The sequence below is a fragment of the Lepidothrix coronata genome, unplaced genomic scaffold, assembly GCF_001604755.1.
Source record: "Lepidothrix coronata isolate B3197 unplaced genomic scaffold, Lepidothrix_coronata-1.0 Scaffold160, whole genome shotgun sequence".
NCBI classification, from domain to species: domain Eukaryota; kingdom Metazoa; phylum Chordata; class Aves; order Passeriformes; family Pipridae; genus Lepidothrix; species Lepidothrix coronata.
In genome coordinates this window covers 559,833-581,192 of record NW_016690340.1, presented here as the reverse complement: position 1 = coordinate 581,192, position 21,360 = coordinate 559,833, and the positions used below count along the sequence as shown (strand labels likewise).

General features: G+C 51.5%; 2 protein-coding genes across 8 annotated transcripts in view; one reads left to right on the top strand and one right to left on the bottom strand.

Moving 5' to 3' along the window:
* Positions 1-21,360, bottom strand: part of ASTN2 (astrotactin 2) — a 325,746-nt gene that overhangs the window by 89,706 nt on the left and 214,680 nt on the right. For 4 of the 6 annotated variants that reach the window (XM_017829237.1, XM_017829236.1, XM_017829239.1 and 1 more), the window contains exon 17: positions 4,118-4,383. In XM_017829237.1, coding sequence (XP_017684726.1) covers positions 4,118-4,383 — 266 coding nt within the window. Of the gene's footprint in view, positions 1-2,982; positions 3,061-4,117; positions 4,384-11,307; positions 11,443-21,360 lie in introns of those variants that run through there. The other 2 variants (XM_017829242.1, XM_017829241.1) reach the window with 2 other exon arrangements.
* TRIM32 (tripartite motif containing 32) lies at positions 11,822-19,534 on the top strand. 2 transcript variants are annotated; one of them, XM_017829243.1, is made up of 2 exons: positions 11,822-11,863; positions 14,682-19,534. In XM_017829243.1, exon 2 carries the CDS (start codon positions 14,749-14,751, stop codon positions 16,690-16,692), a length of 1,944 nt encoding a protein of 647 aa, XP_017684732.1. In that variant the 5' UTR covers positions 11,822-11,863; positions 14,682-14,748; the 3' UTR covers positions 16,693-19,534. The 2 variants fall into 2 exon arrangements, with proteins under 2 accessions (XP_017684732.1, XP_017684733.1); XM_017829244.1 differs by lacking the exon at positions 11,822-11,863 and adding an exon at positions 12,251-13,957.

The following is a 21,360-nucleotide window of genomic DNA, read 5'->3' as shown; positions in this document are numbered from 1 at the left end:
TGGGGACCAGTGCAGAGAAGAATCCAGCACTGCCTCTGCTCCAGCAAGCAGTCCTTGCTGTGAAACCTTCCACCCACAGACACATCATTTGTAACAACTGTGAAAAAGACATTCAACAAAACCCTTCAAAGGTGCTTAGTCCTTCAAACACATCTTCTTGAACCTGGGAAACTCTTTGCCCAGCACTGCCACAGTCCCCAGCCAGGCTGAGGCTATCAGTGACCAGGCAAGTTCTCTGATGAACACATTAAACCACAGGGAGAAACAAAAGAAACTCCCAGCAGGGGCTCAATCTGTAGTTTTCATCGCATCCAAGAAGGAAAAGAGGGCCCTGATACACTGCTCCTCCCCACTGCTGGGAGCAGAAGTGGTGCTGGAGCTGGGCTGGGAGGACAGATCACACACAGCTGAGAGTTTCCTTGAACTCACAGTACAAATGCCTCAGGACAAATGCTCCCTGGGCAGCAAAAAACCTCCTGAAGTCCTTTAAATTTCAAGTTCTTGCTTCAAAGCAAGAAGAAAACAGCAATTCCCAATGACATGGAAATAAAGAGTTTTCCAACTTATTTCACGTGGGCAAAGTAATATATTTTCACCTAATCTCTCCCTTGGAAACGGTCAGTTTTAGCTGAAATCAAACATGCACACAAAGAAAAATCACAAATCAGCCCAAGGCAGACACCCAGTGTGGAAACTTAAACCCCAGCACTTAAGAGTCTGGCAAGGTCATCAGCAACCGAGAACATGGCCTTGGATGGGGTGGTAGCTGTAAATTTTAGGAAGTGCGTAACTCACTGCTCTGAGGCAGATGAAAAGACAAACCTATTGAAAAAAAAAAAACAAACCACATACTGAAGAGGGCAAAATGTCTTTACCTGTGTCTTGCCTCATATCTGCTGCTGGGCTTATACAGCAAAACCTTTCAGCCAACTTTATAGAAGTTAATATCCACCTCATTAATGACCTGGCTTTCTCTCTGTACACATACAGCATTAACTATGTGGACATGTATGCGGAGAGGAAGAGCTCCACTGTTTACAATTATTAATTTTTTAATACTACACGGGAATTGGAATGTGCCTGCAGTTCCCAGGAAGCCAGCACTTGCTGTATTGACTGAGGATCAAACACCCCAGCAGTGAAAGGCAGGCAGGGGAGAGCTCTGCTGTGGAGGCTGTGCTTGGAGATGCCTCGGCTTAGCCCAGGCATCTGCAAATCATGTTTATGCCATGGGTGAACACCACTCTGCAGCGCCTGGGATCGCCCTGGCCTCCTACTTGCTGCTGAAGAAGGACATTTCATTATCCAGATGGTACATGAGATGCTCCTGATGGCACCCACCCTGAGGGAGCCTCTCCCGGAGTGCAGAGCAAGAGGTCATGGTTAAACTGGTGGCTTTCCAGGGCACCAGGGCACACTGCTGGGTTTTGGTGATGGCCCCGTGGTGGTTGCAGCTCCCCAACACCTCTAAACCCCTTTCCCTTTCATGATCACCCTCCCTGCCTTCACACCTGTCAGGGAAGATGAGGGGAAGGCACATTCCTGCCCCTGTGGGAACCCCTTGTCACTGAGCTCACAATGTCACAAGAGGATGGGGACATATTCTCATACAGGTAGCACTAACCCCACACCAAACCACCCTCTCTAGGGCAGGGACATGGCCCCATCAGCTCCACGTCCTCCAGAGAGACAGGCACAGTTCTGCCCAGCTCGGCAAAACCTCCCGTGCCAAGAGCCAAGGTTTGTGCCGTGGTGGCACCTCAGCAGTGGTGTGACACAGCCCCCAGGCACTGGGACTCATCCCTGCCCACAGGGACACGGGCAGCAGGGGGAGAGGGAGAGAATAAAAATCCTGCAGGAGAGAGGCTGGTGGAGAGAAGGGCAAGAAGCAAGTTGAGGAGGAAGGGATTGAGGGAGCAGGACAGTGGATCAGAAGTGAACAAGAAGGGGAAAGGAGAGTTCTGGAATTGATGCAGCACAAGGGTTTCATGCTAAGGGAATGGGAATGGCCAGGGAAGGCAAAAAGCACTCCTGCTGCAGCAAGGATTTGGATGGTCTCAGATGGGTTGTAGGGAGAAGGAGGATGAGAGGGCCTGCTGTCAAGAGAAGCCCACAGCCAAAACAAGACCCAGACCAGCTGGGGGGTGGTGGTCAGAGAAGACAGTGTGAACCCACCCACCCCAGAACCCTCCGCTGTGGATGGAAAAGGTGATCTGTCCTGGCATGTGCTGCTCACTGCCAGCTCCCAGTGTCCCCTGGGCATCCCCTCTGGTAGCAAACTCCATCCTGCAGCCACCCAAATCCCTCGCCCTGTCACCTCTAACCCCAGCACTGCTGATCAACAGCTCCCTGGGGTGAAGGGAGAGCAGAGTCACACACCCCCTTACACAGACAGGCCCCTCCACCCCTGGGTGAGCAGGTGGAAGCAGAAGAGGAGGAGGAGGGATGCACGGAGCACAGCCCCCTGGAAGATGTCTGGGGTGTCTCTGGTTTGTTGCCTCGTTGGGGTTGTGTTTGTTTGCGTGTTTGTTTGCCGGTTTTCCCGGCGCCTCAGCAGAGAGCACAATGCGGGCTGTGCTCCAGCTGCAGCTGAAGGGGCCAGCCCCTGCAGGAGCCAGGGGAGCAGGGAGGGAGGGAGAGAGGCTGCTGCTGGTGAAACGCAGGCTCCAGCTCCCCAGGACAAGGATGCACCCCAAGTGAGCTTGGCAGCATTGGCAGGGCTGAGGGGACAGGTGAGGAAGAGGAGGAGGAGGAGGAGGAGGGGACCTTGTGCAGCCAGGACCAGAGAGACAGGACAGCATTGCTACCTGGTGATGAACAGTGTCCATGGAGATCCTCCAGATCCTGCTTGCTTTCACAGTTACCCCTTCCCCGCTGGCTAACCTATCTCTTGTATCCCAAAAGGAATGTCTTCCTGTGGATTGCTGCTGGGAAGCACATCTTTTTTGCTTGAAGGAAACCAGCTTTCCCACTGCTCTCCCTGTACCCGTGATGCCTCATCCCAGCACTGCCCTGGACATGCTGATAACAGCAGGTCAATGTCTACACAAGGATTGCCCACTGGGAAGAGCAGGCATAGGTGGGGAAAGAATGCAGGAATTAAAAATAGTGGGAGAAAGGGAGTTTGGGGGAAAAGAGCTGAAAAGACGGGAACTGAGGTATGGAAGTCAGGCACGGTTGCATGGAAGAACCAAATGGCCTGATACATGGGATAGCAGGAAGAAGATCAGGAGGTAAACAAGGAGGGACAGTGCCCATAAGGCACTTCGGTGCCAGGAGAAGCATGGGGGCTCTTCTGCCTGTGGATCTGGGAAGAGGATGAAGCATCATTCCTGGTGGTCACACCTCCATGTGCCAGGATTGTTTCCTGACCTGCAGCCCTCTGCATCCCACCCACAGCTGCTGAGCACTGGCTCACTCCAGGCATCCTAATCAAGTGCAGGCTCAGTGCTAATAAGTGACTTTAAGCAGGTCTGTCATTTTTGGACTCGAGATTGGGGTCAGAGGGCTGCAGAGGGGGGTAGGGGTGGCAGCGAACCGAGGAAGAGGGAAATCAATCTCCATAGGATTAACACTGAAGCTCTTGCAGAAGTCCAAGCCCCAGAGAAGGGTGGCCTGCAGCCTGGCTGGCCCCTCCTGGAGTAACAGTGACCTCCTGTGGCTGTGGGACTGTCCCGGGGGGCTGGTTGTTCACTCTCTCTGCACAGGTGCTTTGAAAAGCCACTGTTGAGCCCTGCAGGGCTTTGGCCACCCCTCACACAGGTACATCCGAGATCTCAGAGCCAGGAGGGAAGGACTGAGCCGATGCCTGGCTCCTGAGACCCCTCCACAGGACACATCCTGCACACTGGTGGACACTGGGAATGACTGTGGCCTTGGCTGCTTATGGCATTGCCTTCACTGTACCAAAGGCAGGGAGATGCAGGTCTGAGAGGGCTGTGGGTGGTGGGCAGCAGGATCTGCCAGCTCCATCCCTGAAACCATCCCGCTGCATTCCCCTCCAAACACACACACCAAAACACCACCTCACCCCAAGGAACCCAACATTCCTGCAGCGACTGGAGAGGGGGCTGAGAGGATCACAGAGGTGGGGCTGGTCCCTCTCTGGCTCACTCACCTCCCTGGTGTCGTTCTCCTGGATCAGGGCGTACAGAGGCACCACCCTGTTGATCTCCAGCAGAACCGGTGTGGGGCTGAGCTGCTCCTTCCCGGGGCGCCGGCACAGGTGGCAGGTGGAGGGGCAGCGCCCTTTCTCCTTGCAGTGAATCTCCACACCGGAGATGAGGTGGTCATCAGACAGCATCTGTGCCGTCAGCAGGCCTGACAGGTACGTGATGAAGGGCATGGATTTCAGCTCCTTCTTGTTCCCAAGCTCAGTTGTTTCTGGTGTAGGGAGAGGGAAGAAACCAAACAACATTAAATAGATCTCGGCACGGTCCTCTTCCCAAACCCAAACCTTGCTGCGGTCAGGATAAATGCAGCTGCTGAAGGTTTAGGCCAGGTGGGAGCAGGAAACCAGAAAGGTTGAGGAGAGAAGGAGAAAAACAGGATTTTCATGTCATTGCTTGGAAGTGTGACCATTTCCACTCTAGAGCACTTCTAGAGTGACAGAACTTATCATGTTCTTCTTCTCTTTTCTAAGTTGTGTTCCCAGTCTTCTCTTTTCTAACTTGCATGTTCACTTTATGTGCTCCAAAATGAAACAAAACCAGCCCAGTATTATCTTCAATGCCGAAGAGAAACCCTCCCAAAGGGACCAGGCCGAAGAGCTGAGTGCCTTCACCCTCACCCCAATGCCAGCCCCCTCTAGCCTCTGTGGTCCTTAGGTCACCCTTTTGAGTGACACACGATCCACGGTGCTGGGAAGGACCCAAAGAGGCTGCAAAGAGGGAGCATGGAGGGATGAAGCCCTTGGCAGGGGGGATAAGCAGGTATGGGAACAAACTCACCGCACAGATGAAGGCATTACCAAACCCAAACTATCAACACTCTGCCTCAAGGAAACAATCAGGCCTTTGAAACCCCCTGTGAAACCTCCTGGTGGTCTTCAGCACAGGGAGACAAAAGTGGAGAGCCTTTGCTTCGCTCTATGTCTGTCCAAAGACTTGCTAAGGACAAGGGAAGTATCACCCCTGGTGATACCCTGAGCGAAGGAGACACGACTCCCATCTCTGCCCTCCACAATTTAAATTCCAATTTAAATGCTTTGTCTACAGATGGGTTGATCTAAGAAGGCCCAACTTCCATACCCTGGTGTCACATCTACAGAAGAAAAGCTTTTCTTCATCCTGTGCCCAACACCATGAGCTGGATGGCTGTTGCCTCCAACAACAAATTCCCAGTCCCAAGAAGGAGCTGAAGAGGAACAAGGGATGTGTCAATACCCTGTGCTTGCAGGGACATGCAGCTGATCTGGCAAGGCACTAGTCAGTTAGAAATACAAATAAACACAATATTCATTCATGACTCCCAGAGCCCTCCAGGGTAGGGACAGCCCTTCCCTGCTGTCTGGCTGTCAGGGAACACTTCTGTGCACAGGATCAAAGCTGTCACAGGAAGAATGAGCAAATTCCAACCAACTCATCTTTTAGCGGAATAAAAGGAGGGGAGTTGCTAAGATAAATTAAAACAAGGCTGTGAGATGTCTCAACATCTAGGGAGACACTGGTGTGCACAGACATGGAAAATAGGAGTTGGAGCTGGTTATGGAGAGATTATTTTCTAGAAGACCAGCTCCAGGCAACTTCAAGTCTCACAAGGGAAAGCCTTGAAACCTTAAAAAACTGAGTGGCTCACAAAGAAGGAAATTACAGGGAGATATCATGAGCCTCTTCTCGCTTCTGCACAAGAGTAACATTTTTTTTTAACATCAATACTGTACAAAAGAAAGAAGTTAATTACAATTCTGGGCTGCAAAACTTCTTCACAAGAGCTGAATCAGCGATTTCAGAGACCCTCCATGGGGAAGGAATTTTTAGAGCCATGCTTTAAGGGAGGACATGAACACAGAGCTGAAAAGACAGTGGAATCAGTTATCTCATGATTGGCACCAGGATATCAAGCCTTCCTTCCTGAATTATTGGCTCTATAACAAAGAATTATAGACCACTCTCCCTCATCTGCTTGCTCAAGGGGTTGAAAGCATCAGCTCAAGGTGTTTCATCCCTAGAAAGCTGAAGATTTCCTCAACAGAGATGGTGCTTCTGTCTTGTCCCACCCACATCACCCCACCACTTGTGGCATCTCACAGAGATGTTACTCAGATCTGAGAGGTATTTTGCCTCCAAAACATATTCCTGGACCTGCCACTGCAACTACAGCCTGGGAAGAAGGGATTAAGGTCCCTCTATCTCCCCCTCTCCTACCTCTGAGATGAGTTCTGGTTATGTCCTCAGCCACCTGCATGCAAGGAGTGGGCTCAGGATGGAGCCCACTCTCCCCATGGCAAACCTGACAGTGAACTGAAGAAACCACATGTTCCTGGAGGCTCAGCCTGGCTTTTATTACCTATACAGAACAGGATAACCTCCCAGGGCACTCTGATTACTCCTGCAAAGCTTCACTCCTGGGGAAGGGCTTTGCAGGTGATCACTGCGAGGGCGCTCCAAAGGTCCCATTATGGCAGGAGGATGAGGCTCAGCTGCAGGGGCTGCAGCAGGGAGGATACAGGCAGTCCTTATCAACCCCTGAATCTGAACATGCTTTTGCTAACGCTGCTGGCAACTCAGCTGAACGCTGGCAACATCTGTCTGGGAGCAGAGCGCCGCGGATGTGGTCAGACACGCCACGGCAACTTGTGGGAGTTATTAGTTTGTTTATCTCGAATATGTATTTAGGGAGAAAAAAAAACTCCAAAAAAACAACACCACAACAAAATAAATTAAATAGCAGCCTTGTGCCAGGCGTCAGGCCTTGCGTAAGAAAGGGAGGATGAGCAGCACAGGGTGTGCAGAGGTAGCATTTGCCTGTTGGGGTACCTGGCTCTGTCTCTGGGCTTCATCAGGATCTTATAATCCCACAGCACGAGGTGACTGACTGCACACAGGGGTCCCTGCTTAGGATGCAGCAGTTGCTGGTGTGGGAAACACTTCCAGCATTACCAGCAGCACCTCCTGGTGCCTGGACAAGAGGGGAGCATGATAACACCACTGCTATAACAACAGAAACAGCATAATACCTAATTCCTTTGCACTGCAGTGCTCTTTGGTCTTGAGAGCTCCCAGGAGACACTGGCTTTGCTAGTGGTCTGGCATTTTATACAGCACCTCTTCCAAAAGATTCCCAAGTCATTCCAAAACTGGGAATCACTCCACTTCCCACAAGAATGCAGCCACCTCAGGGGTAGGATGTGGTAGCTCTTCAAAAGCAGAAATGCTGGGAACAAGGAGAGAATGCTCTCCAGCTGAAGCTGTAAAAGGAACATCAGGAACTGACCCAGGTAGGGGTTCCTCCAGGCTCACCAGGTTAACCCCACCAACACCAATGGGCTGCTCAGCCAGGCTGACTTAGGACTTGGGGTTTGCATTTTACGGAAGAGGGAATTCTGGTCCACCTTCCCTGTACCCCACCCTCCACTGGACAGACCCAGTGCCACCATGGGCAGGGTAGTGGGGGCTTACAGCCAGGACACATCCACTGTTTATCACCTGGTGGAATAATACCCTGTTTGTTGGCAAATCCATCGAAAGGGAGTTGGAAAGAAAATCAATAGATGTGTTTTCCTGAGAATTTCTCTTGCACTGAGGTATTGTCAGTGCGGTCACCACCAGGTCTGCGAAGAGCCTGGACAGATTTAGTGCTGCCCACTGTTAGTGATGGGCAAACACTGCTGGGAGAAAGGAGGGAGTCAGCAGTGCTTCTCTGTCACATGCATCCACGTGTGTGAGAAGGATAGCACAGGACAACAGGGAATGGCTCACAGAGGGCAGATTTAGATTAGATGTTAGGAAGAAATCCTTCCCTGTGAGGGTGGGGAGGCCCTGGCACAGGTTGCCCAGAGAAGCTGTGGCTACCCCATCCCTGGAAGCATCCAAGGCCAGGTTGGATGGGGCTTGGAGCAACCTGGGCTACTGGAAGGTGTCTCTGCCCATGACAGGGAGTGGAATGAGATGAGCTTTAAAGTCCCCTCCATCCCAAACCACTCTCTGATTCCTTGAAGCACAGCATCAGCCCCTGCTGCTGGGACCTCCAAGCAGGCACCAGCACCCACATCCCGGGGCTCACACGTGGGCAAGGAAGGGCTCCCCAGGGAACCACTACCCAACTTTTGGGACACGCAGCCATCCCGTGGCACGGCATCCCACGTGGGAATGACATCCCCTGGGCGAAGGCACGGGTTCAGCGTGGCCGGAGGGATGCAGGCTGCGAGTGCGGACCCCACAATGGGCAGCCCGTGGGACCCTCCGCCGAGGGGGGGGACGCGGGGTCCCGGTCACGGCGGGACAGTTGTGGCCGTGGCGGTCCGTGAGGCCCTGCTGCCCTCTCGTGGCACCGCGGCAGGACCGCGCTGAGATCCCGGGATGCGGCACATCCCGGCATCGCTTCCCTGCCGCACGCACCACGCGGCCGCTCCGCCGGGACGCCTCGGGATTTCATCTTTCCATCCTCATCCCATCCACCCGCGCCTCGGGAAGAGGAGTGTGGCAGCCCGATCGTGTAACGCCCCTGAGTCACAACACTTGATAACTTCTCGAGCGTGAGGGTTTGTGGTCCCTTTTCGTCTCCTGCTTACAGAATGTTAAGGGGTTGAAATGGACTTTAAGGATCATCTTAAAGTCCCAACCCTCCTGCCATGGGCAGGGACACCTTTCAATAGCCCAGGTTGCTCCAAACCTCATCCAACCTGTCCTTGAACACTTCCAGGGATGGGGTAGCCACAGCTTCTCCAGGCAACCTGTGCCAGGGCTTCACCACCCTCACAGGGAAGGATTTCTTCCTAATATCTAACCTAAATTTCCCTTCTTTCAATTTGTATCCATTACTCCTTTTTCTATCACTACAGCTCCTGAGGAAGAGCCCCCTCATCTCCACACTGCCAGCCTGCCCCTGCCCTGCTGCACACCCCCCTTTCCCTGATGATGCTGTGCCCACAGCTCACAGCCAATTAACCAAACTCAATTAAACACAGAACGCTGCACCCTGACACCCAACATCAAGGACTGGCCAAGGAGCCACACCACAATGCTCCCATGACCCCCCCTGCCTTTCAGTGCAGCCCCTCAGCCCTGAGGATGATCCCAAAGGTACCAGCAGGGAGCATCCAGAGGCAGATCATCTTGGCTCCCCACAGGCTGGATAGGCAGGATCTCACCTCGGCTTCAGATGAGACATTTACACACTTGCAAGCCTGAAGTATTAAGAAAAAAATGCCAGAAGAGCTTCTAGAGACCTCTGATAAACCTCTCTAAAAGGGAGTGGTGCAGGCATCCCCTATGAGATTGCTTTGTCAAAGGAACTGGCTCTGCTGACCCTGCACTTTCCCCACTGCCCCTCCACTGCCTGCAGTGGCTCCCAGGAAGAGCAACCCAAGCCCTGCCCTGCTCATCTGATCTCTGGCAGCATCTCAGTGCTCACCCCATTGCCTCTGAGACACTACAGTCCCTCAAGGATGGCTCCATGACCCCCCATTTTCCCCCCCAAGGCAGCTGGTTCCCTCCCTGCTCCAACACATCCGCATGCCCCTTTCCCATGGGATGGCTGAGATCTTCCCAAGCCTGCCTGCTGGCTGGCTGGCTGCTGGTGTGGGGCAGCCCGTTGGGGTTCCAGGCTGGATGGTCTTCCTATCCTTCAGCGTCATGGCATGAGGTCCCCACACCCCCACATACTGAGTAACATCACTGACTCATCATTATCACCTCTAATCAAGTCTAGAGAGCTCTTTGTTTTCTCCCCAGGATGCACTGAAAGATTATTTCCTATTCCTACCACTGTTTTTTCCTCACACTGCTCACTTTCAGGTGTGGGTAGCCTCAAAAAATCTGCCAGACCACCCTGGTTCAATGTTTACATCCTTTTTTTTTCACTGGAAAATACACTGGGGGCTGAAAGAACATTTCCCCGGTGAGGCAAGAAGTCAGGAGTGAACCCTGTGTCCCCTCCCTGGGCACAGCAACACCTCCAGGGATCCACTGGTGCCTGAAACAAGGGAACTGTAAATCTCACTCATTTTCTTTTGCAACCCTGGTCAGGCTTTGCATCTGCTCCACTGCCTCTGAGCATGTCCTCTGCCCACATTTGCTGATCCCTGCTGCTCCTCATTGCTGTTGGGATGTAGGTCCCTTCAGACTGAACTACTCTATTCTAAATAAAGGAGAAAAAACCTGCCAAGAACAAAAGGTGGCAAGACTTGGTGCATTATGCAAGTTGCTTTCTTCAGTGCTGGCTGGAGCGGGTGAGCAGTGGAAAAGTGCTGCAGGCGGAGAGGCCACACGAAGGGTTTTTGGGAAATGGTTAAACCAAGGATTTGCCTCCTTCTCCAGGCAGTGAATTCCTCTGAGTCGGGGCCTCCACCTGCACATCAGCCCTGGGCTGATCACGGGACAGTGCCTGGATGCCACTGGGAACAGTGGTGCTGCTGGTGTGTGAAGGACACGGTGCCCCTGCACCTGCCTGGGGTTCTCCCTGCTCCCACAGAGGAAGCCCCAAGCCATGACATTCCCTGTCCTGCTGTGCAGCCCCACAGGGTCACAGTAAAAGGGCTGTCTCTCTGCCATCTCTAAAGCAGGTCACAATGGCTGAGCAAAAATGTGGCTGGAATGGTATCGGTGTTAGTGACTCCAGAACATGGAGGGTCCCTTCCAACTCAGCATATTTTAGGATTCTATGAAACACCAGACAGAGCACAGCCATGATCCAGCGGCCAAAACCTGCCTCTGGCTACCACTGCCACCCTGCAATGCCTGACAGGCAGATGGGTCAGAAATAAAGGGTGGAGGGATGAGGAGGAGAAGGAGAGATGAGGCAGGAAGGAAATGACTAATCCATGATTAATGACTCTGGTGATCAGCCCCGTGCAGGTGTAATGGAGCTGCAATCCTTTAGTACCTCCCAGGAGGGAGCAGGGGAGTGGAATGACCAGGCAACATAACCTTGTGATCAAGGGTGAACCCCTTAACTGGCTGGTTCCCCACAAACCGGTGCAGAACTGGGGGACTCCATGAAGATGATTAAAATCAGCCAAGGTGTGGACACCCCAGAACATCACCCTGTCAACGGCTCACAACTGCTGTTCTGAACCCAAAACCAGTCCTTTCTGTCCTGGAGCCGATGGGCTGCCCCAGCACAGGGTATGGAATGAGAAAAACACACCTTTTCAATAGGTGATGCACAACGGATCAAACGCCCAGAGTCTGCTGGGGGAAGGGAAGGGAAAAGGGAAGGAAAAGGAAAGGGAAAGGGAGAAAGGGGAAAAAAAGAGGAAAAAGGGAAAAGAAAGAAGAAAGGAAGGGAAATGAAAGAAGAAGGGAAAAGTGAAGGAAAACGAAAAGAGAATGGGAAAGAGAAGGAGAAAAGAATAGGGAAGGGAAAGAAAAAGAACAAGGGAAGGGGGAAGGGGCTGCTCCCGCAGCAGCACTGCCTGACCAGGCAAAGGGCAGCGCACAACCCGCGCGTTCCAAACCAGCACACGCTAAAACGAGAAAAACGAAGCAAACACGTTTCCGTTAGCCTTCTTTTTAACGTCAACCTTCCCCGACAGAAGGAGCCGCAGCACAGGCTCCCATCCCGCGATCCCCCCCCCACGCCGCCATTCCCTGTCTCCCCCCCGCCCCGGGACTACACCTCCCAGCAGCCCCCGCGGCGGCGGGCGCGGCGCTCACGTGACGCGCGGGGCACGCCGGGAGCGGCGCGGCCCGGGCGGCGGCAGGTGAGGGCAGGGGCGCGCGCCCGGGGCCGCGGCGCCCCCTGCGGGCGGGGCCGGGCACGGCGGGACCCTCGGGACGGGACGGGAATGGGACGGACGGGAATGGGACGGACGCGACGGGGCGGGAGGGCAGGGACGGGATGGGCCCCGCCGGGTGGGCGCTCCCGGCCGCGCTGGGAGGGAGGGAGAGAGGAAGGGAGGGAAGGAGAGCGGGGTCCGCCCCGCCGAGCCCCCCTCGGGCACCCGGAGGGTGCTCGCAGCGGACCCCCATTGATCATCCCATGGGATCGCCCCGGTGCGCCCAGACGGAGCCTGGGCGTGCGCCCCGAGCACGGCGTGGTCAGACACCAGCACGGGTTATCCCATGGATGCGCCATCCCTGGGAGCGCCCGATTCCAGGCTGGATGAGGCTTGGAGCGACCCGGTCTATGGGGAAGGTGTCCCTTGCCCATGGCAGGGGGCGGAACGGGGTGATCTTTACGGTCCCTTCCAACCCAGACCTTTGCATTGTCTGTGCAAAACCCACACCCAGGGTCTGTCTGTCCTGTTGTTGTTGCTGTTGTTGTTGTTGTGACAGCTGCTGTCAGCAGCGTGGATTTTGCAGCGTTACCCCGTTATTCTCACTCGTTAAGGGCACGGGATCTGAACTGCGAGTGAAGCCCGGTTGCCTCGCTCGCTAAAAAACTACCAAACCACGGCAGGAAATTTCTTTTGAGCATGAAAGGAAACCAAACCGGCATAATTCACCGAGCTTTATAGCTTGATCCTCAGCTGAGGCTTTCTGTAATACCCTGCTCTGCGTCAGAGGAACTGCCTTGGGAGGGACCGATACGCAAGAACAACTTGCTGTTAAGGAAACTTCCATGCAGGCACAGCCGAGTGCGAGAGGGAGATAAAGGGAGAAATAATGTCACGTTACCGAGGGCACGCTGGCATTCCAGCAAAAGGGGTTATGTATGAGAAGAATATTGTACAAATCATCTGTCTGAAAAGCCCTGCCTGACTTAAAATCCCCTCCGCCATTGTTCTTTAATGAAAATACTTGTTTTAAAGGTACCTTTCAATGTAGCTCGCAGCACCTGGTGCCTGTGCTGCTCCCTCGTTCTTCCCTGAGCGAGCCTTTTGACGTGTTTCCAAGGAAAGTAGGAATAATGAGCCCGGTATCCTGTGTTTCATTTTTAAAAACCGTTTTAAAATACAGGTTTTTCATCCCTCAAAGGAAGGTTTCTGTTCTCCGCGGCAGTGCCCAGGCTTCTGCCTCCCCAGCTGTGATGTGTGTTAAGACAAAAAGGGAAGCGTGGTCGGTGCCAGTGCCTGGAGTCCTCCTGCACCCAGATGCCAGGGATACTCATCCTGCCACCACTGAGGGTCAGATCCCAGCTTGGTGCTTGCAGATTCTGCCACACCACTGAGTCCCTCCCTGAAATATGGGCTCTGAAGGGATGCAGCTGATAATTTTAAATGACTTTTTTTCTCCTTCTCTGTATGAACATAAAGAAATTTTGTTTGTTGCAGTTGTTTTCTTGCACGTGAGAAAGTGGTAAACTGAAATACGCTGGAGCTTTCCCGAGGAGGAAGGAGGCAAACCCAGCAGGGAAGCAAGAATGCTGTGTGCATTGAGCCATTACTCAGAAAAAGCTGTCTGTTCACATCCCTCTGCCACCCTCTCTTCATTTCAAAGACTAACTACTTCCTTCTCCTCCTCTCCCCTAGAAAAAAGGTTTTCTTCCCTATTTTTTAGTGGCAAGGCAATGCAATAGCAAAGGTATTGAAACCCAGTCTACTGAATAATAACTTAATGATGTGAGCCCTGTTCTGTTCCTTTTGAATGGATGGCTGCTTTGGCAGGAGAGCTTCTGGGATCTGCTCCCTGCTGGGAGGGATGGGAGGGTGGAGAAACCTGGATTGAAGCTGAACAGCAACCAGAGTGGTGTAAAACTGAACCGGGAGACAGGAATGAGGTCAACGCTGCAAGACTGTGAAATGAGGAGAAATTATATGCAGTTAAGCTGAGTTCAGGGACTGACTGGGAGTACGTTCGGAGTGTGGATGTTTGGATTCGTCTTTTAAATCCATTACTGCTCTTATCTGTCCAAGGTAAACACAAAGTGTGTAATTGGCACGTTGAAACATGGTGCAGCATGGCAGAGGTCAGTGAAATGCACTGGCATCAAACCTTCTCTGTGTATTTTCAGTGTGCACAGTCACCCCCCACAAGGAGTGGAAGCTGAGAAAGCATTCCTGCTAGTTTCACTTCCTGGCAAATGCATGAAACCTTGAGCATTTACTTTGGCTCTCTAGCAAAGCAGGGCGAACCAACCACATTTATTTCGTTCGTATCTGATGTCACATCTGAATGCAGGTCTCCAGAGGTGATCTATTAATGTCCTAAAGCATCGCACCATCTGGTTCCTCTTTTGATGCGCAACATTTTGAATGCTTGGTTTAATCTCCCTGGGTTTCAGTAAATTATGTAAACTCGGAGGCTTGGCAGCAGGAGATGGGCACCATGAGGAGATGATTCAGTCATCAATATCTATTGGGCTTCCTTATTGCTGCCATTACACTTCTTTCAGTTGCTACTTACAAATGTTGCAAGTGAATAATTCATCGCACTGGGAGCTGCAAGTTAGTTTTGAAATTTGCCCACTCCGAGATTAGCTATGACTAATCCATCCTTCCCAAACGTGGAGAAGCTAACTGGGTTTCTTTTCTGCAGGGTTGGGTGATAGAAGTCAGAAATAAATTGCATGTATATGCAACTGCTGGTGCTGACATAAATCACATTTCCTTTTTTTTCTTTTTTTTGCTTTCTGGACAGAATTGGAGCACCTTGGAATAGATGTGAGCACAAGACACGGCGCCGGCTGAAGCTGCCCGGGAACACCATGGCTGCCGCCCCGCATCTCAACTCGGATGCGCTCCGAGAGGTCCTGGAGTGCCCCATTTGCATGGAGTCCTTCACTGAGGAGCACCTGAGGCCCAAGCTCCTGCACTGCGGGCACACCATCTGCAAACAGTGCCTGGAGAAGCTCCTGGCAAACAGCATTAACGGGATACGGTGCCCGTTCTGCAGCAAGATCACGCGGATCACGAGCCTGGCTCAGCTGACTGACAACCTCACTGTGCTCAAGATCATCGACACCGCTGGACTGGGGGAAGTGGTGGGGCTCCTCATGTGCAAGGTCTGCGGGAGAAGGTTGCCAAGGCACTTTTGCAAGAGCTGCAGCTTGGTTTTATGTGAGCCCTGCAAGGAGGCTTCACACCTGCCCCAAGGGCACAGAGTCATTGCTATCAAAGAGGCTGCTGAAGAGCGTAGGAGGGAATTTGGGACGAGGCTTGCCAGGCTAAGGGAGCTCATGGGTGATCTCCAGAAAAGAAAAGCTGCTCTGGAGGGTGTTTCGAGAGACCTGCAATCCAGATACAAAGCAGTTCTGCAGGAGTACAGCAAAGAAGAGCGAAAGATCCAGGAGGAACTGGCCAGGTCACGCAAGTTCTTCACCACCTCTTTGTCTGAAGTGGAGAAGGTAAATAACCAGGTAATGGAGGAGCAAGCCTACCTGCTGAACTTAGCAGAAGTGCAGATAATGTCCCGCTGTGACTATTTCCTTGCCAAAATAAAGCAGGGGGATATAGCCCTCCTGGAGGAGGCGGCAGACGAGGAGGAACCAGAACTGACAAACAGTCTCCCAAGGGAGCTGACTCTGCAAGAGGTGGAACTCCTGAAGGTGAGCCACGTGGGACCACTGCAGATCGGGCAGGTGGTGAAGAAACCTCGGTCTGTTAACGTGGAGGAGTCGCTCCCGGAAACTGCAGCATCCTCGTCGGTGTCATTTAGGGAGCCTGACCTGGTGCAGGAAGAGCCCAGCTGCACACCCCATTCCTCACCAGCCAAGCCAAGGATTCCTGAAGCAGCCACGAGCATCCAGCAGTGTCACTTCATCAAGAAGATGGGCTCCAAGGGCAGCCTGCCCGGGATGTTCAACCTCCCCGTCAGCCTGCACGTCACCACGCAAGGCGAGGTGCTCGTGGCAGACCGAGGCAACTTCCGAATCCAGGTTTTTACCCGCAAGGGCTTTCTGAAGGAGATCCGCCGGAGCCCCAGCGGGATCGACAGCTTTGTGCTGAGTTTCCTCGGAGCAGACTTGCCCAATTTGACTCCCCTTTCTGTCACCATGAACTGCCACGGCCTGATCGGGGTGACAGACAGCTATGACAACTCTGTCAAGGTGTACACCATGGACGGGCACTGCGTGGCCTGTCACCGGAGCCAGCTGAGCAAGCCCTGGGGCATCGCCGCGCTGCCCTCGGGGCAGTTCGTGGTCACCGACGTGGAAGGGGGGAAGCTCTGGTGCTTCACGGTGGACCGTGGCGTGGGGGTGGTGAAGTACAGCTGCTTGTGCAGCGCGGTGCGCCCCAAGTTTGTCACCTGCGACGCCGAAGGGACCATTTACTTCACTCAGGGGCTGGGGCTCAACCTGGAGAACCGGCAGTACGAGCACCATCTAGAAGGAGGCTTTTCCATCGGCTCCGTTGGCCCCGACGGGCAGCTGGGGCGGCAGATCAGCCACTTCTTCTCGGAGAATGAGGATTTCAGGTGCATTGCTGGGATGTGTGTCGATGCCAGGGGAGACCTCATTGTTGCTGACAGCAGCCGTAAAGAAATCCTGCATTTCCCTAAGGGAGGTGGCTATAACATCCTGATCCGGGAAGGACTCACCTGCCCGGTCGGCATTGCCATCACTCCCAAAGGGCAGCTCCTGGTGCTGGACTGTTGGGATCATTGCATTAAGATCTACAGTTACCACCTGAGAAGATACTCCACCCCTTAAAGGCATGGCTGTAAGCAAAGCCTCTCCTGGCAGCAGACATTCTTCCAGCCTCCCTGCAATCCAACAGGAACAAGTGTCAAGCCTTCAGGAAGACTCTGCCATAACCGAAGGGGATCTGGCATAGAGGCCATCATGTTTTGTGTTTAGAAACAAAATAGCTGTTGTGGTGGTGGTGGTCTGCTTTTTCTTCTTCCTTTTTTATATAAAATCCATACAAATAAGAACGAGCGCAAGGGAAGGGATCCATCCCTTGGAGAACTGGTTCCTTGCTAAGTGACTGGTCACTCCATAAACCTTCTCACCTCCTTACGCCACATCTCCTGCACCCCCAACTTTTAACCAGTGTCTTTCTTTGTGCCATAAAAGCTGAGTGACTGCTCTAAATCACCTTCCCTTACAGAACTAGCGAGGCAATCCTCCTCTCTCTCTGTGGTACTCACAAGGAACTGGGTAGCAGTTGTCTGGGCAACTCCTAGAGAGAGCAATTTGGGATTGCATAAAACGAAATAGCCCTCATCAACCACGAGGAGATGGAGCTTCACTCCCACCCTGACGAGGGACAGTTGTCTCTCTCCCATTTTTCTGGTGTTCAGGAGATCACCCCGTCGTGCCATTTGTGAGCTGAGTCTGTTCCATGTGTAGTGAGTACTGTGCAATCGTGGGAGACCAAGCTGAGGCAGAAAATTGCCCTCTTTATTACTGAGTAGTAAGAAAAGAGGGGTTTTATTACTACTCAGAGTCCTGCTAGGTAGAAGGGGGTAAAAAGGGAGGGGGCTGAAGGAAAAAAAAACCCTGAGGGGAAACCTAGGGTTGCTATTTACTGCTGTTTTATTATTAAATGTATCCTGGAAACTGTCTTTGGAAGGTGTACCTGGTATCTAAAATTTCATGGGGAGAGGGGAAGGGCTGGGGGAATGAGAATGGGAGATTGTAGAAAATGAGATTAAATGCAACACACTGTATGTTCACCTGCACTTCACTACTCTGCATTCCAGACCATTGCATTTAGCAATAGGTTTCCACTCATCTGCACCTTCTATGAGCAAGTTACTCACTGCTGAGATAGGGATGGGGAGGGGGGGACTATTTCACTTCTATTTTTTTCATACTTGGAAGCACATCCATTGATGCACTGCATTTTTTTTCCCTTGCACAGCAAAACACTACATTCCTCAGATTTTTTTTTTTTTTTTAGTTTTTTTTTTTTTTTTATACAGCACCAGCAGGCACCAGAGTTGCTGTTCATCACGGCTTTGGGCCAAATGAAGCACAAAACTGCAGCTGTGTGAACCAAGGCCCCCACAGTGCTACTCTCCTGGCTGATAAATGTGTACCTCAGTGTGGTGCTGCTTGCCCAGAATAGTTTATTGAAGGAAAGATGCATTTAAATAGGGCACAGTGGTAGCATGTTAATCTGCCACAGATAATAGTTACACTGCAGTGCATTTATTTGTTGCTATCAACAACGTAGTTGCAAATTTGGGGCCACGACAGACAATATAAAAGCTGATTTTATGGTGGCTGCCGTGCTCCAGCAAATTGTTTGCTACTTGTCCTACAATGTTTGCAACAGGTGAGTTTTTTTTTTTTAAGCTCCCATATACTCTCCCCTAATGAAACAGCAAAGTGAAACAGGCTTTCTGAGCTGCTGCTGCTCCAGATGGGTGTTTGGCAGTTACAGGGTTTGCAGAAGAAGTGCTGGGAGCAGATTTTGGTGGGATTTTCGGGTTTTTTTTCCTCTTCCTGTTGTGCTCAGCCAGAGCACTGAAGGGGCCAGCACACAAACACAGCTGTGTGATGGAGCTGCCCCTCCAATCAGGGCAACTTCTGATTCCTCTTGGTATAATGCACTGGAAAAAGCTCGTGGAGAAGGGAGCTGAGGCAGGAGGTGGTAAATGGTGCTGAGGGAGCCCCGGGGACTGAACCCCCTTCCCTTCCTGAGCTGCTCCCTGTGTTTGCCAAGGCTGCCAACTTGCACATCACTATTTACACGCTCTGCTTCTCTTTTTTGGGTGGGAAGGGGGCATGTGACAGCAATCTGGGGAGCCTTTCCCACCCTGCATGTGTGTTTTGGGGAGATGAGGACGATTACTGGGCCGTGCTGCAGTTAATGACATTGCAACTGGAGGCATTTTTCCAGTATTATTGCAATGGCAGTTCCTCTCCTTCTGATGTCTTTTAAACATTTCTCCTGCTTCCAAGAACTGCTCCAAGCAGGAAGCTACCGTGGACCTGAATAACTGAAGCAATATTATCTGTGATAATATGTACCTCTGTCATTTTCTGTTCCCATGGATATTTTTTTTTGCAATAAACAGCACACTGTACTAGCAATAACATTTCCTGGAGTGCTTGAAGGGACATAAAAAGCTGGTCCAGCAAACTGAGCAGTTGGTTACCCCAGCCTGTTCCTGGTTACAAAGTTCAAACAAAACGTCTGTCATCTGTTTCTCACTCGGAGAATTAAGGAAAATAACACTACCCTGTGATGCACTGGTGGGCCAGGACACTGCTATCAGCGCCTGGGGCTGTGTCTCGCCTGCAGCTCTTCTGGTCTGGGCTTTCAGGCAGAAAAGGGAAAAAGGAAACCTGCTGTCCCTGCCCAGGGTCTGCATGTCCCCTGACAAAACTCTCAACAGTGACTGTGAGATGATTTTGCAGAGCTCTGTTTTTTTGCTGTCGTGCCCCCACACGGTGTTGTGATCGTCTGCCAAACAAGGAGTAATTAAGGATTGTGTTGAAATAGTTGGCTCCTGTACCTGGAGAAAGAGCTTGTCTGGTCATACGTATGTGTTTGGTTTTTAAAGATTGTGTAATAAAGGAAAAATTGATCCAATTAAAAGTGCATTGCAAACGGCTCATTTTCTTATTAAAACACTACATCTCCTCCCTTTGGTGGCAGGTTGGATTTTACAGCCAGTGGGGATTAGATTGGGAACACAATGGCTACAGGACCCCTCTTCTCAGGTTGCACAGGATAAATCTAGTCTCCTTGGCAGGAGATCAGGGAACTCTACCTGACACTTCCCTACCCACCTCATAAACAAATGCTCAGGTTTTGAACCTTAATCCACTCTGATACTCCCACAAGGGCAGTATCTTCCTTGTCACCATAGGCAGTACCTGATGTTTCAAAGGCCTGCTTCAATTGAAGTGGCTCCAAGTGCTTGGTAACAGGGCGTGGGAGCCTGGCTGAAGGCTCCATCCATCCCTGTGTGCATGGCTCATCCATGAACTGCCAGCCCTTTGCATAACAAAGGGCCTGGGGACAGGCACAGTCAGGTGAGGAACACCTGGAGACACATCAGGAGCTGAGGGCTCAGCTGGAAGACCCCAGAATTCCCTGTGTTTAGACCACTGGTCCCTCCTGGGCAGCACCAGCTCAGGCTGTTATTCTGTTGTTGCACAATAATTAAATTATTTTAAGGATCCAGATGTCTTAAGACTCTGCTCTGGGAAACCTGGGGCTGAACCAGTGAGGAAACCTGGTCTGACTGGGTGAGTGTGGGGGGTGTAGCTGTGAAGGATCCCAGCTCATCCTGATGGCCAGGAAGGCTCCTGGATGGTCAGAGAGGGAAGTTTCCTTAACAGGCACACCAGCAGCAGTGCAGGTTCTCCTCTGGTCCTGCCACCCTTTTGGGTTTGCTGCTCTGGGTGAAGGATTTCATCACTTGGGCTCATCCCAGGTGATGGGAAGCAGCACTTTAAACTGGTGTGAATTGCTGGTTTATCAAACATTCAATCCTTGCACAACAGCTGCTGTGTGGTGCTGTCAGACCCACCCTGCCACTTTATCACAAGTTTTGATTTCTTAGGGTAGAAAAACTAAGCCATGGGTTTTGTCTGGGGCAAAACCAGGAGTTAAGGTTCCTAAAGGGATGAGGGAGAGAGCCTGTTCCTTAATCAGAGGGGGCAGAGCTACAAAAGTAAAAATTAAGCCAGATGCTTTGAGTGGTTTGTATTGTATAGCTTAAGTGATTTTTCTGGGTCATTACTCAATGCGAGGATTTAAAGTTATTTCATTTTGCACAACTAATTACTCGACTTGCCTGACAATTCTGGATTACAATGAGCAGTGCATAAGGTCATTTAGCTGTCTGAGTCACAGCACATATTGTAGACTAAACTAAATTTCACGGCAACCAGTTAAGATTGTTTTTACCTCCTCTGAACAAAATGTCAAAATCTGAGGGTTGGAAATAAATATAATGACATAAACTAAGCCAGTAAGAGTGTTACAAAGGTAATAGAGTGGTTGTTTATAGGGACAGATCTCGAGAACAGGGAAATTCTATCCGCTTTACTTCTCACCAAGCAGGTATAAGGGAAACTCATTATCTCCTTTAACAGATGCAAAACTCTCCTTACAGCTTTCTTAATGCACCTAATTGTGTCTAGGAAAGGAAAACTAAAGGTTCCCATGGACTAGTTCAATCTTAATTGTGTTAATGGCACTATCAGACCTGAAGAGAGATGAATGGAGCCTTGAAAGGACAGGAGAGACCCACAGACCCTACTCAGAGGAATACAGACTACTATTTTAGCAGTTCTAGGCTCTATTCTTAATTTTATAAGGATGTTTATGAAGAGAAATATAATTTACGAAGATCTTTTGTCAAAACTGCTGGTTTACAAGAAAACATGAAAACTGTCGCCTCTTAAAGGTAA